Raw genomic sequence first — 15,470 nt, forward strand, 5'->3', positions numbered from 1 at the left:
CAACCCCAACCCCAACCCCAACCCCAACCCCAACCCCAACCCCAACCCCAACCCCAACCCCAACCCCAACCCCAACCCCAACCCCAACCCCAACCCCAACCCCAACCCCAACCCCAACCCCAACCCCAACCCCAACCCCAACCCCAACCCCAACCCCAACCCCAACCCCAACCCCAACCCCAACCCCAACCCCAACCCCAACCCCAACCCCAACCCCAACCCCAACCCCAACCCCAACCCCAACCCCAACCCCAACCCCAACCCCCAACCCCAACCCCAACCCCAACCCCAACCCCAACCCCAACCCCAACCCCAACCCCAACCCCAACCCCAACCCCAATTGCAAAAAAATAATTAATAAGTATTTATTAAATATTAAAAATTAAAAATTAAACATTTAACTTTTATTTAATTTTTCTAATTTATTTATTATTCATTTTCTTGTTATGAATGGTTTTAATTATAAAATGTTTGAATTTAAAATATTTTTTTAATTTTTTAATTATGATTTTCATATTCTTTCTATAATTGTTATAGAATTGTATTAAAACGCCTATTTTAAACTTAAAATTTTCATTTAAAATTTAGATATTTAATGTGATAAGTATTATCAGATAACATATCTTTTTAATAATATTAATTTGATATGTATCACTATCTTATTATTAAATAAGGATATACGGTTTTATCTAATTTAAAAATTACTTACTTAGAAGAATGTGTAAACAATTACTAAAAATGTAAAGGCTCAATAAAATTTACAAATATTTTTTAATTAAGTTTATAAATGGTTTTTTTCTAAAAAAATTTTTTTGTTTGAATTTTTCATACTATTTCAATTACTATTATTTAAAAATGCTGACACTAAAATAAATAGTTTTTATAAATAATAAATTAGTTATAAAGTTTCTTTACTTCTTCTGATTATTTATTTTAATGATTGTAATTTAAAAATTTTGATTATAAAATAAATAGGTTTTATAAATAAATAACAGCATTTTTAAATAATAGTCATTTAAATAATCAGAAGAAATCATAAAGAACTTTTATTATTAATTGATGCTAAAAATAAATAGTTTTTTAAATAATTCACTTGTTTTCTTTACTTCTTCTGATTATTTTAATGATTATTATTTAAAAATTTTAAGAAATATAAAGAGAAGTATATAGTAGAGCACATATATTTGTAGTTCTAAACAGCTAGAACAGAATAGCTTAAATTTAAATAAGGAAATATTGAAATTGTGAAATGGATTCCCTTTACAAATTTATTAAGATTTGATGCTAAAACCCAAATAGACAATACAATAAATAGGGTTTATTAATAAATAATTTTTATAAAAGTTCTTCATGATTTCTTCTGATTATTTTAATGACTATTGTTTAAATATGCTGACGCTAAAATAAATAGTTTTTTTAAATAATTTACTAGTTATAAATTTTCTTTACTTCTTATGATTATTTTGATGATTATTAATTAAAAATCTTGACAATAAAATAAATAGGTTTTATAAATAAATATCTATTAATAATAAAAGTTCTTTATGAAATTTTCTGATTATTTTAATGGCTATTTTTTTAAAATGTGATAATAAAATTAATTTGCGTATATTCTTACTTTAAATAAGGGGGAATCTTATTTATTTAAAATTTGATAATTTGACTGTAAATATTATTATAATTTAATGAAAAAATATAAAAATGCTCACAAAAATGAAATATCCCTACTAAGTATTTTATTTTTTATAACTTTTCTTTATAATTCTCAATAAAATCATCTAATATTTTTTAACTCAAACAATTTTTATGTTTGATTCCATTATTGACTTTTTTAAAACCAGTATACAATTAAATGAATAGGTTTTCTAATTAATTAATTGATAATAAGGTTTTCTAATTATTATAGCTCACTTAAATTTTTTTAAATAAATAAAAAAGAATCTAAAAAAACAAAAAATACTAACTTTCCTCAATATTTAAAGAAATAATAAATTATTTTAAAATAACTATTTTATTGAATATATTTGATTCCATTAGTTACTTCCTTAAATATGAATACAATTAGTTTTGTTTCTAAAATAAAAATACAATACTTTAAATAAAAATGAAAACTCTCTCTGAAACTTTAGGTGCTCGATAAAACTTTGTTTCGCTTATTAATTCAGTTTTGTGTTTTTATTTTATCTTTTTTTGTTTAAATGAATATTATTTACAAATGTTTATGATTTAAATTGATATTATTAAAAATTTTTCATGGTAATTTAAATAGATAATTTCAATAATTAGACATAGATAAATAGTTTATTAATTAAAATAAGCTTGATACTGTCTTTATTTATGGCATATCTAATATTGATTAATATCTATTAGTATCTGTAATCAAGGTTAATTAAGGTGCATAGTTCATATATATAGCACAATAAGTAAATTAAATGTTTTTGGAAGATAGAACCTATAGAATTTTAAAGAAAGTAAATAAGGAGGACTTTACTCAATCTTCTTAAATACCTATAAATACCCAAGATTAGTGTTCTCTCCCATTTATTTTTGTATCTTTAAGCTACTTTTTAACAGTAATACTTAATTGTTTATACCGCTAACTCTATATTTGCAGGAGTTTACTTAATTTTATTTTAAAAAACAGGAAAATGCAGCAATTCAAAGTTTAATCAACATTATTCAAACGATGGCCCATATACTATTGTTTTAATAACTCCTAACAAAACACTTATTCCTTTTTGATTAAACAAACATTAATATATACGTGGTACAGTAAAACATGTATAAGTGGGCACCTTTATATTAAGAGTACTTGAGTATATTGGGTGATTATGCGTAAAAAATGATATTTGAATGTTTTAGTCTAATGAGTTTGTGTTCCCAATATCCTTTATATTTTATTGTTTATATAACATCATTATCACTCTCAATAAAGTCATCTTATATTTTTTAACTCAAATAATTTTTGTGTTTGTGTGTCTCTATTATTGATTTTTTTTAAAACCATGTATGCAATTAAATGAATAGATTTTCTAATTAATTAATTGATAATGAAGTTTCCTAATTTAAATAAAAATATATGAATTTTTATAAACAAAAAATATTACTTATTTTAAAATAAATTTTTTACAGCATATACTTGGCTTCCATCATCACAGTCTTTATTACTAATGTAATTAGATTTACTTCTAAAACAGAAAGTGTAATACTTACTTTAAATAAAAATGAAAATTCTCTCTGAATTGTAAGTGCTTGAAAAAACTTACTTTGTTTATTAATTCAGTTTTGTGCCTGAATTACTAAATAAATAGTTTCAGTAATTAAGCATAATAAATTGAATATAAGGTTTATTAATAAATTTGGTGCTGTTTGCTTTTAAATAGATAAAAATTAATTTTTATTTAGAAAATTTTGATTATCTAAACATCTAAGGTTATAGGATTACTAAATTTAGATGCCACTTTAATAGTATCTATTTGGTATCCATAATTACTTTCTTAATTATGAATGTAATTAGATTTGTTTATATAAAAAAACATGTAAAAATTTTAATAAAAATGTATACTCTCTGAAATTGTATGTGCTCGATAAAATTTTGTTTTATTTTTACTACAGTTTTTTGTTTGAATTACTTCTCTTTTAAATCAAATGAATATTATTTAAAATTAGTCATAATTATGAATATCAATAATTAATTTCAATAATTAAACATAAAAAATAGAACAAAAAGTATATTAATTAAAATAAGTTTGTATTATTTATTTTTAAAAAGGTTAAAATGAATTTTTACTTAGAAAAAGTTTTTATTATCTTAATAACTTAGCTCATAGGAATACTAAGTTAAGGTACCTCTTTGTCAGTACCTATTTGGTATCCATCATCACCTTCTTATTAATTAAATTAATAAGATATTTGTTCCAGTGATAATAGTGCAACACTCTTAAGATGTCTCTATCCACCTAATTAGAATTGTTGCTTAGTTTATAGCGACTAGTGCGGAATATCCCTTACTTGTGCAAATTTAAATGACTAATCTGCCTCTCTATTAAATAATAAAGTTAATTTACTTGTTCAAGATATGATAATATAAGCAAACACTTAAAATATATGGATTGCTGATTCTGCGTATATCTATTTATATACAATTTCATAAATTTCATAGTAGAATTTTGAAATAAGTTAAAAAATGAGAATGGAAAAAGCTAAGAATGCAGGAACCACAACGAGCATCTAATAATTTAGTTTTCTCAGTAATAGATTGTTTTTTAATTGTCTAGGAGGGGTCTTTATTTATGATATTTCTAATACTAATTTACCTCAATTAGTTTCTGTAATTAAGGCTAATTAAGGTGCGTAACTCATAGAAATAGCACCATAAATAAATTAATTATTTTTGGTAGATGGAACTTATAGAATTTTAAAGATAACAAATAAGGAAGACTTCACTCAATCTTCTTAAATACCTATAAATACACAAGATTAGTGTTCTTTCCCATTTACTTTTGTATCCTTAAACTATCTTTTTAACAATAGGTATTTAATTGTTTAGTAAACCAACTCTATTATTGCAGGAGCTGATATAACTTAGTTTTTATAAACAGGAAAATGCAGCGATTTACAGTTTAATCAACTTTATTCTAACAATAGCACATATACAATTGTTTATATAACTCCTAACAAATAATACATATTCCTTGTTTAAGCGAATATTTATATAAATGTGATAGAGATGAGCTATGATCCTAATTTAGCTGCGAACATATTCTAAGTGATTGCAGTTAATAAATACATTTACTATTTTACCCTTTCGCTTGACCTTTCATTTCTAGTTGTATCAAACCAGGTAACAATAGACTTTTTTTTTTAAAAAAGTAATCCTAATTACAATTCAATGACTCCTAGTATTATTAATTTACCTTAAATAATTTCATATGTAGATCCTAAAGTATCTTCAACTCCTGTTGAGCCTTATGATTGCCAATTTACATAAACAAAGGCATATCTTATCTATACTAAAGGTTCATATGGAACTTATATAATTTAAGAAGACCAAAATAGCCACTTTTTATAAGTGAGTTAAAGTATTAACCCTCCACCTACTCCTTCTGAAACCTTAAGGATGTCAAGAGCATTTAATAATGACTAAAACCTTCTAATTGGTAGAGGTACTATTATTTACATATATGATATATCCAATTTGTTAGTTCCTGTTTAGCTATCTATGCTTAATTTTGGATTTAGTGGTATCTAATTTCGCCGTTCTTATATTACAAAAGATATGAAATATGCTTTACTCGCTGGAGATACAAAAGGTGTTTTTGTAGTGGATATATCTGACTTAAAAAACCCTTTTCTTGTTACTACTGTTTATCATAATTTTACAAGTTCAACACGATGTTATTATATTGATATGCCAACAAGTGAAAAGTATGCAGTAGCATCATATTTATATTTAGGTATTATATTCTACGATTTTACAGATTTTAAGAATCCAAAAATTATATCTTATATGATAAATTAAAGTGCTCGTTCAACAGTATTCTTCTAAAATTAAAATTTTTTGCTTAAATCAGATCTTTAACAAGGAATTATGATTGTTAATGTAACTGATATCCTGAATCCATAAAAATAATCCACTATAAAGTAAGATACATCTGTTAAGTAATGTGTTTTGGTTTAAAATGATCACTTTGCTGTATGCACATCCAATTACCTAGGGAATTTATTATTGATAGATCTAAGAGACTTAAACAATCCTTAAATATACTAAAGGTATGATTTTAGAAACCAAAAATTAAGCGGATATAATGTATGCCTAAGCTCTGATTAGAAAACAATTTATTTGGGTTTATTGAATACTATTGTTAGAGTAAGTCTTTACTCTAATATATAATTTGAGACTAATTTATTACTTCTTTAAAGAGGATCTACTCAATTAAACTAGCTTTTGGATATAAAAAAACCTTTTGAACTCGGTACCTAGGTGAAAGTAACTCTTCAACAAGTCTATCCATCCAGATAAGCAACAATCAAAGGAGCAAAGTTTTATAACAACCAAAATATATAAGAATTACCTTTTTGGGCGACTTTTTCAACCTCTGACTCTTCACTTTCTCTCTCATTTACAATATAATCTATAAGTAATAGCAATATTTACTTAAAGGGTAGTAATGGAATTTATTTTTACACATTTTAATTTATATTTATAATAAATTAATCTATTCTTAACTACGATTTTATTAATCAAAGCTTAAATATTGATTAAAATCTGTCAAATCAAATATTTATAGACTGCATTTTAGCAGGTTTGCTAGATAATAATAATTATTTTAATGGTCAATCATTTGATACAATAAATTATCATTTTTAGTAAAAATATTTATAAAGTCAAATTTAATTTATATTTTATGTGCTGAGTAGCAGATTCCTTTACTACCCAATTTAGTTAAATGTGTATGACTCCTTAATAGTCAGCATAGAAGATATAAATTCTATACCCTACATTGATTCTGTAAATAGCTATATTTACATAGATCTAACAGTTGATAAGTAATAAGCAAATTTTATTCCATATACTTATAGTGGAGTATTGACTTATCTTAGTGATAAGAATGATTGGCTGAAAATTGAAGGTGATTTGAATTCAGTAAATCTTGTTATTTAAAAAGGAATTCAGTTAGCCAACTTTACCTAAGATATTTCTAACATCAATATTACTATGACATTTGATGATAAAGTCAATAAACTTATTACAAAAACTATTTAGGCATCATTCAAGCATATAATTAAATTGAATTCTCCAATATTAAATAACCCACAATTATCTCTTTAAGAAGACTTTGAGAAAAAATTTTCAGGCGGGTCAATAAATATAGAGGATACATTTAGTTATACATTTAGCTCTTCAATTTTTATTAATAAAGACAATAGGCAAATTTAATACGAAGCTCTGATGCTTTATAATGGAGAATATTTACCACTATCTTAGCAAAGTTGGCTGCTTTTCTAGTCTGAAGAAAGAACTTTTGTAGGAACAACTAAATCAAGTCAATATAAATAATCTATACATTTATTAATCAATGCAACTGATGGATTTACCTACGCGACTGCTTCGTTAGTCCTACAAATAGACTCTATTCCAATCTCATACTTAGTTCTTTTACTTTTCCAAATAATAAGTCCTCTTTTAGGTATTATTGGATTTTGGAAATATCGTTCATCTTTTTACAACTTTGTCTAAAGAAAATCATACTGCACTACACCAATAGAAATAATATGTGGGGAAGAAGTTATTTTTTAAATTCCATTGCTCGGAAACAAATTAAAAACAGCATAATCTCTTTGGAATGCATATTTTAAATCTTTAGACAAATAGGCTATTATTAAAGAATTTTATATATAAAAATAAATAAGTGAACCTATTTTCAAAAATAGTAATTCCAAACTCATAGCTTAGCAGCAATAAGATAACAACGAAATTTAAAATAGTAAATTTTCTAAATAATAGGAATATTTTTAAAACTAAAAAATTTCTATATCTTAAAGCCCTTCTAGTTTAAAAAGATAATTATAAAGAAATTTAAGAAAATAAACTTAATTATCTTAAATAAAATAAATTGGCTAAAATGAAGATTCAAATAATTAAGCTGAAACGAATTGGTAACTAGTTACAGAAAAATAATAAAATTTTCTCTCTAATTAGAAAGAAGTTAAATTGCATTATTTCAATTATGATAATACCTTGAATTTTCCTTAAATTATTATGGAAATTCGTGAATAGTATATTAATAATAGCAAATGTCCAAGTAAAAAAATAATTGAATAGCTTAATAATCCCCTGTCTATGATTTGTCGAGCACTAACAGGATTAGCTACAATTTCTATAGCTGGTTTTTTATCAGATAAAATGATATAAAATTCTATAAATTATTTAAAAGTCTATGCAAAAACAAAAGGATTCTCTGAAGCAGATTGGTACAAATATTATATAATTATATAGCCTTAGTTTTCAAGAATACATTTTGATTAATTTCCATTAATAAAGATATAAGAAGATCACTTATAAATGGTTCTAAATATTTTGCTTTATGAAACAGAACTTAAATAAGAAGACATAAATAATTTTTATTAAAAATACTTTCCTTTCATCAAAGATAGCCTAACTGCTATAGCTTTAGGTTTCACTTAGGATGGATAAGGGATTATACCAAAAATAAGAGGGGAATGCCTTGAAATTAAATCCCATAAAATTTAAAATATAAAAACATTTAGACCATTTATCAAAAAAAGATGTTTTCTTAATAAAACAATATCTAAAAGTGAGACCTTGGTTGATAAAGAGCTCTCTAAAATTTAAGAAATTCCTTCGTGGATACTAAGTATAGATCTTGCTAATAATGTGATATTAATCAAAGGAAAAACATAACATAAAGATATTGGTTAATATGTTTTGAACATCTACGACGACAAGCATTTTGTAATAAAGTAAATAAGAGTTATCATAAAACCAGAAAGTAATTAAGAATGCGATAATTTTAAAGAAAAATCTCCTTTACAACTTTCATAGTAATTTCATTCAGCTTAAAATGTTATTAAACCATAAATAATGGGAAGTGAATATACTGCAGAAGAGGATTTCCCTCTAGAAGCTAGTAGTAGCTTAAACAATCGTTATTTTGGAGCTTCTCAGTCACTAAAAAGTAAATCTAATTAATTAAGTGATAAAAATAAAATTATACTCTGATTTTTGTATAATAATTTTATTTAAGAAGTTGCTGAAAGCTAAAATAAAGAAGAAAACATTATATTTTTAAAGTGGAAATCAAAACTGAAAATGTAAATTACAAAATTAAAAATTAAAAAATGATAAATCATTATAGAAATGCATCAAAGCAAATAATTTCTGATATTGGAATATATATTATATAACTATTCTTAGTATTTTTTTTACTTAAATAAATAAATATAATTTTGTTTGTAAAATATAAATTAATTTAAAAATACTAATAATTATTTATTTTACAATTTTAAATTTTTTAATTTTAACTTTAAAAACATTTTATTTTTAAAGTTTAATTATTTTAATTGAAATTTAAATAATTAAATAAAATTTAAATTTGTTATGTATGTTTAATTATCAATGCAAACAGCTTTTTGCATATTTTTTTGTTTTATTCTTTAACTAAAAAAAACACCCGTTTGCAATTTGACCATCAATTTTCCAATTTAAAAGTTTCAGATTATTACAATAAATATCATTTGAATTTTCACATTTTAATACCTCTTTTTAAATAAAACACTGATACTCATTCAAATTTTTTATAATAATTTAATAAATAGAAAAATATTGCTTTTAAAAAGATAAAAATGAATTTTTATTTACAAAAAATGCTACTTATCTTACTATCTAATATAATTGCTTCATTCAGTTAAGATAATTCCTTAATAGAACTTATTTGGTTTCCATCGCCGCCTTCTTTTTAAATAAGTTAATAATAGTTTTGCTCTACTACAAAAAGTGCCACACTTTTAAGATGTCTCTATCCACCTAACTAGAACTGTTGCTTAGTTTATAGTGACTAATGCGGACTATCTATCGTTTGTACAAATTTAAATAGCTAATCTGCTTCAATATTAAATTAGAATATCAATTTACTTGTTCAAGATATGATTATATAAGAGAATACTTAGAATTTATGGATTGCTGATTCTACATATATCTATTTATATACAATTTCAGAGCAGAATCTTCAAATAAGTTAAATCATGAAAATGGAAAAAGATAAGAGTGCAGGAATTACTGCTAGTATTAAATAATTTAGTTTTATTAGTAATAGATTGTTTTTTAACTGTCTTGGAGGAGTTTTTATATATGATATATCGAATATGAATTAACCTCAACTTGTTTCTGTTATTAAGGCTAATTAAGGTGCTTAACTTATAGAAATTTCACCATAAATAAACTATTTATTTTTGGTAGATGGAACTTATAGAATTTTAAAGATTACAAATATGGATGATTTCATTCAATCTCCATAAACACCTATCAACACATAAGATTTGTGTTCTTTCTCATTTATTTATGTATCCTTAAGCTATATCTTTAAAAACTACTTATTTGCCTAGTCATCCACCTATATTATTGGAGGAGCTGATTTAACTACATTTTTATAAACAGGATAATGTAGTGATTTAAAGTTTAATCAAATTTATTCAAATGATAGCTAATATAGTATTGCTTTTATAACCTCTAACAAACAACACATATTTCTTAATTAAGCAAATATTTATATAAATGTAATAGAGATGAACTATGAGCCTATACCATCTGCGAAATTATTCTAAATTATTGAAATTAATAAATACATTTAATTTTTCGCTCTTTCTTTTGATCTTTAATTTCTAATTGTTTCTAATTAAATGACTATAGACTTTTTCTTTAAAAAAAGTAATCCTAATTACAACTCTACACTTCCTAGTATACTTAATTTACCTTCAGTAATTTCATATATAGATCCTGTACTACCTTTAAATCCTGTCCAACCTTATGATTGCTAATTTACGTTTTCAAAGAAATATCTTATCTATACTAAAGGTTCTTATGGAACCTATATCATTTAAGAAGATCAAAATAACCACTTTTAATAAGTAATTTAAAGTATTAACCCTCCTCCAACTCCTTCTGAAACTTTAAGGATGTCAAGAGCTTTTAATAATGATTAAAATCTTTTAATTGGAAGAGGTACAAGTATTTACATATACGATATATCCAATTTATCAGGTCCTATTTAGCTTTCTATGCTAAATTTTGGATTTGTGGGTATCTAATTTCGTCGTTCTTATATTACAAAAGATATGAAATATGCGCTGCTTGCTGGAGATATAAAAGGTGTTTTAGTCGTTGATATATCTAATTTGAAAAATCCTTTTCTTGTTACTACTATTTATCATAATTTTCCTCGTTTAACAAGTTGCTATTACGTTGATATGCCAACAAGTGAAAAATACGCAGTCGCATCATATCTCACTTTAGGAATAATACTCTACGATTTCACTGATTTCAAGGACCCTAAAATTTTATCTTATTTGACTACTTAAAGTGCTCGTTAGACAGTATTTTTCTAAAATTAAAATTTTTTGTTGAAATCTGATCTCTAAGAAGGAATTATGATTGTTAATGTAACTGACGTTTTGAATCCATAACAAGTATCTACAATAATTTAAGATGCATCTTCTAGGTAGTGTATTTTAATTTAGAATGATTTCTTTGCTGTTTGCACATCTAGTTATCTTGGAAATTTATTATTGATCGATCTACGAGACTTATAAAATCCAAAAATTTAATAAAGGTATGATTTTAGAAACAAATAATTAAGTGGATATAATGTTTGCTTAAGAGGTGATTAGAAAATAATTTATTTAGGCCTAGTTGATTCTATAGTTAGAGTAAGCCTTTACCCTTAAATTTAATTTGAGACTAACTTATTACTTCTTCAAAAAGGTTCAACTCCATAAAACAAATTTATAGATATCAAAAAACCTTTTGAACTAGGTACAAAGGTGAAAGTTACACTTTAATAAGTCTATCCAGCCAGAAAAGCATTTATAACAGCAGCTAAGTTTTATAATAATTTTAAGGTATAAGATTTACCATTTTGGGCTACTTTTTCAGCAGCTGATTCCTCACTTACCCTCTCATTTACAAAACAATCTATAAGTAGTAGCAATATTTATTAATAGAATAGTAAAGCTATTGATTATTATAACTTTTAGTTTATATTTATAATAAATTAATCTATTTTAAATTTTGACTTCGTTAATCTAAGCTTAAATATTGATTAAAACCTATCAAATCAAATATTTGTAGATAGCATTTTAGCAGGATTGCTAGACAATAATTATTATTATAAAGGTCAATCCTTTGAAGTTATAAATTATTATTTTTAGTAAAAATACTAATCGAGTCAAATTTAATTTATATTTTATGTTCTAAGTTGTAAATTGCTTTACTACTCCATTTAATTAGATGTTTATGATTCATTAATAGTTAGTATAGATGATGTAAATGCACAACCATATATTGATTCAGTGAATAACTATATTTATATTGATCTTACAGTCGATTTGAAATAGGCAAACTTTATTCCACAAACATATAGTGGAGTTTTAATTTATCTGAGTGATAAAAATGATTGGATCAAAATAGAGGGAGATTTAAATTCAGTAAATCTTGTTATTTAAAAAGGAATTTAATTAGCAAACTTTACAGATGCTTCTAATATTAACATTACTATGACATTAGATGACTCATTAAATAAACTAATTACCAAAACTTTCTATGCATCAAGTAAGAATATAATTAAACTGAATTCTCCAATATTAAATAACCCAGATCTTTCACTATAAGAAGATTTTGAGAAAAAATTTTAAGGCAAATCTGTATTTATAGAAGATACTTTTAGTTACACATTTAACTCTTAAATTTTTATCAATAGAGATAACAGAAATATTTAATATCAAGCTTTGATGCTTCAAAGTAATGGAAAATTTTTACCATTAACTTAACAAAGTTGGTTATTATTCTAGGCTCAAGAAAGGACTTTTGTTGGAACAACTAAATCAAATTAATTTGGATAATCTGTACATATATTGATCAATGCAACTGATGGATTTACTTATGCCACTGCTTCTTTAGTCTTTAAAATTGACTCAATTCCTATTTCTTACTTAATTATTTTACTTTTCTAAATCATAAGTCCAATTTTAGGAATAATAGGATTATGGAAATATCGTTCACATTTTTATAATTGTATTTATAGAAGCTCTTATTGTACTACACCAATCGAAATAATTTGTGGGGAAGAAGTTATTATTTAAATTCCATTGCTTGGAAATAAATTAAAAATTGCACAATCACTTTGGAATTCATACTTTAATACTTTAGACAAATCTGTTATTATAAAAGAATTTAACATAAAAAAGTAAAACTGTGAAGTTAATTTTGAAAATAATAATCCCAGACATAAAGCTTAGCTATCAATTGATCATAATGGTATCCTAAATACCAAACTTTTAAAATAATCTGAATAGCAATAGTTTTAAAGTTAAAAATAGTCCTTTTTTTAAAGCTCAAGTAATTTTAAAAAGAAGTTTTACAGAGATTTAAGAAAAAATGTTTAATTAGTTCATTTTAACTAAATTAACTCAAGCAAAGATTATAATAACCAAGTTGTAAATAATTAGTAATTGAATTAGTAAATTGGTTAGTAAAATTTGAAATTATCTTATTTCAATTAAGATAATTCCTTGAATTATTCCAAAATTATAATGGAAATTCATGAATAGTATATTAAGAATAATAAAGTACCAAACAAAAAATTACTTGAATAGCTAAATAATCCTCTGTCTATGATTTGTAGAGCACTAATTGGATTAGCTTCTATTTCGATAGCTAATATTTTACCATAAAAAATAATCTAGCACTCTATAAATTATTTAAAAACTGTTGCAAAAGAAAAAGGATATTTTGAAAAAGATTGGTACAAACATTATGCAAGTATTGAACATCAATTCTCAAGAGTACACATTGATCAATTTCCATTAGTAAAGCTAGATGATAATCATTTATAAAAAGTTTTAAATATTTTATTTTCGAAAATAGACCTTAAATAAGAAGAGATAAATAATTTTTATTAAAAATATTTTTCTTTCATCAAAGATTATTTAACTGCAATAGCTTTAGGATTCACTTAAGATGGATAAGGGATTATACCAAAAATAAGAGGGGAATGCCTTGAAATAAAATCTCATAATATTTAAAATATAAGAACATTTCGACCTTTTATCAAAAAATTCTTTTTTTTTTCAAAAGTAATATTTAGAAATTAAACTTTAGTTGCTAAAGAGTTTTCTAGTATACAAGAAATACCATCATGGATATTAAGTATAGATCTTGCTAATAATGTAATTTTAATTAAAGGAAAAACATAACATAAAGATATTGGTTAATATGTTATGAATATTTATGATGACAAACATTTTGTAATAAAGTAAATAAAAGTGAATGTTAAGCCAGAAATAAATCAAAATAATAATAATATTTAGGAAAAATCTCCTTTGTTTTTATCTTAAGAATCAATTAATCGCGATTCAGCTAATTCTTTTACTAAGCCTAAACAATTTACATGTATATATTCTGCTGATGATGAACTACCTCTTGAGCCTATTAGTAGTTCAAAAAATCGTTATTTAGGAGACTCAAATTCATTAAAAAAAAAATCTAACTAATTAAGCCTTAAACATACAAATATATTGTAATTTTGATTAATGATTATATTCAACATATTAATTAACAGCCAAAAAGAAAAAAAAATTAAAAAAGTATAAATTTTAGTGATAATTTGAAACCTGACCTTAGGGCTTGTCGAAGAATTACAGTAAAATAAATTAAGATAATTAAAACAAAGCATTTTTAAATAGATAAAATGAATTTTATTCAAAAAATGTTACTTACTTATCATAATATATAAACTACTAATTACATTTCATTTAATATAATTATTTAATAATTCCTATTTGACAACAATAATCGCCTTCTAAAGAGATAAATACTTGCTCTAACAAAAATTTGAGTTTTTATTTGAGATTATTAATAATATAAGTGTTCATTTGAATTTGCTTATATTTTTTAATTAATTTTTCTAACTGATTTTTGCAAATTTTCTTATTTAAATATCACTGATTATTTAAACGACTATTACTTAAAAAATGTTTGCAAATAACTTTTTTTAAAAATTTACCAACAATTTTTAAGTATTCTTTTTATTAAAATAAGTTAATATAAAAGTATTAATTATCTTCTTATCTAAAATAATAACTATTAAAATTAGATAACTCATTTATAATGTTTATCTGGTATCTATTGTCGCCTTCTATTTTTAAACTTTATTTTTATTAAAATAACTCAATACTTTTAATGTTTATGTATGTGATAAATGTATTTGTACAATAAAATCTGATTGTTTTTTATACTTTTGCTTTGCATCTGATTTTGTAAATTTTTGAATTTGATTATCTATCTTTGATTATTTAAATGACTATTATTTAAAATTTTTTACAATTGAGTATATACATTTATTTAATAATAATAAACTGATGCTTTTCAATACATTTTGTAATTTAAACATAGTAATCATTAATACATTATAACAATTAATGTTTATTTTCTAAAATTATTAATTATATTAATATCTAAAGCCATAGATAGGTACATTCAGTTAATTTAACTATTTAATAGTATCTATTAAATATTATTTTAATTTTATAAATTGTATTAAGATATTATTTAATAATTTATATTTAATATCTACCATAATTAAATTAGTTTTTTTCGAATTCCAAAATTAAAAGTGTAGCAATATGCCAATAAGTTTTTATTTTCCTTCCCACGTTTTTGCAGTAAGTAGAGGAGC

General features: G+C 23.8%; 3 protein-coding genes across 3 annotated transcripts; 2 read left to right on the forward strand and 1 right to left on the reverse strand. All coding sequences in view use genetic code 6, as the record gives it.

Annotated features, from left to right (window-relative positions):
* Nucleotides 1–2,669: 2,669 nt before the first annotated feature.
* TTHERM_001264988 (hypothetical protein) lies at nucleotides 2,670–2,939 on the reverse strand (the record flags this gene model as incomplete). Its single annotated transcript, XM_012799307.1, has 1 exon — nucleotides 2,670–2,939. One exon carries the CDS (start codon nucleotides 2,937–2,939, stop codon nucleotides 2,670–2,672), a length of 270 nt encoding a protein of 89 aa, XP_012654761.1.
* A 784-nt stretch (nucleotides 2,940–3,723) lies between these two features.
* Nucleotides 3,724–8,917, forward strand: TTHERM_001264989 (hypothetical protein). Its single transcript, XM_012799308.1, has one exon. The coding sequence runs from the start codon at nucleotides 3,779–3,781 to the stop codon at nucleotides 8,741–8,743; it is 4,965 nt and encodes a 1,654-aa protein (XP_012654762.1). The 5' UTR covers nucleotides 3,724–3,778; the 3' UTR covers nucleotides 8,744–8,917.
* An 848-nt stretch (nucleotides 8,918–9,765) lies between these two features.
* Nucleotides 9,766–14,322, forward strand: TTHERM_01264990 (hypothetical protein; the record flags this gene model as incomplete). The annotated part of the gene is made up of 1 exon (XM_001029857.2): nucleotides 9,766–14,322. One exon carries the CDS (start codon nucleotides 9,766–9,768, stop codon nucleotides 14,320–14,322), a length of 4,557 nt encoding a protein of 1,518 aa, XP_001029857.2.
* Nucleotides 14,323–15,470: the final 1,148 nt, after the last annotated feature.

Source organism: Tetrahymena thermophila, assembly GCF_000189635.1.
Source record: "Tetrahymena thermophila SB210 genomic scaffold scf_8254479, whole genome shotgun sequence".
Lineage (NCBI taxonomy): Eukaryota > Ciliophora > Oligohymenophorea > Hymenostomatida > Tetrahymenidae > Tetrahymena > Tetrahymena thermophila.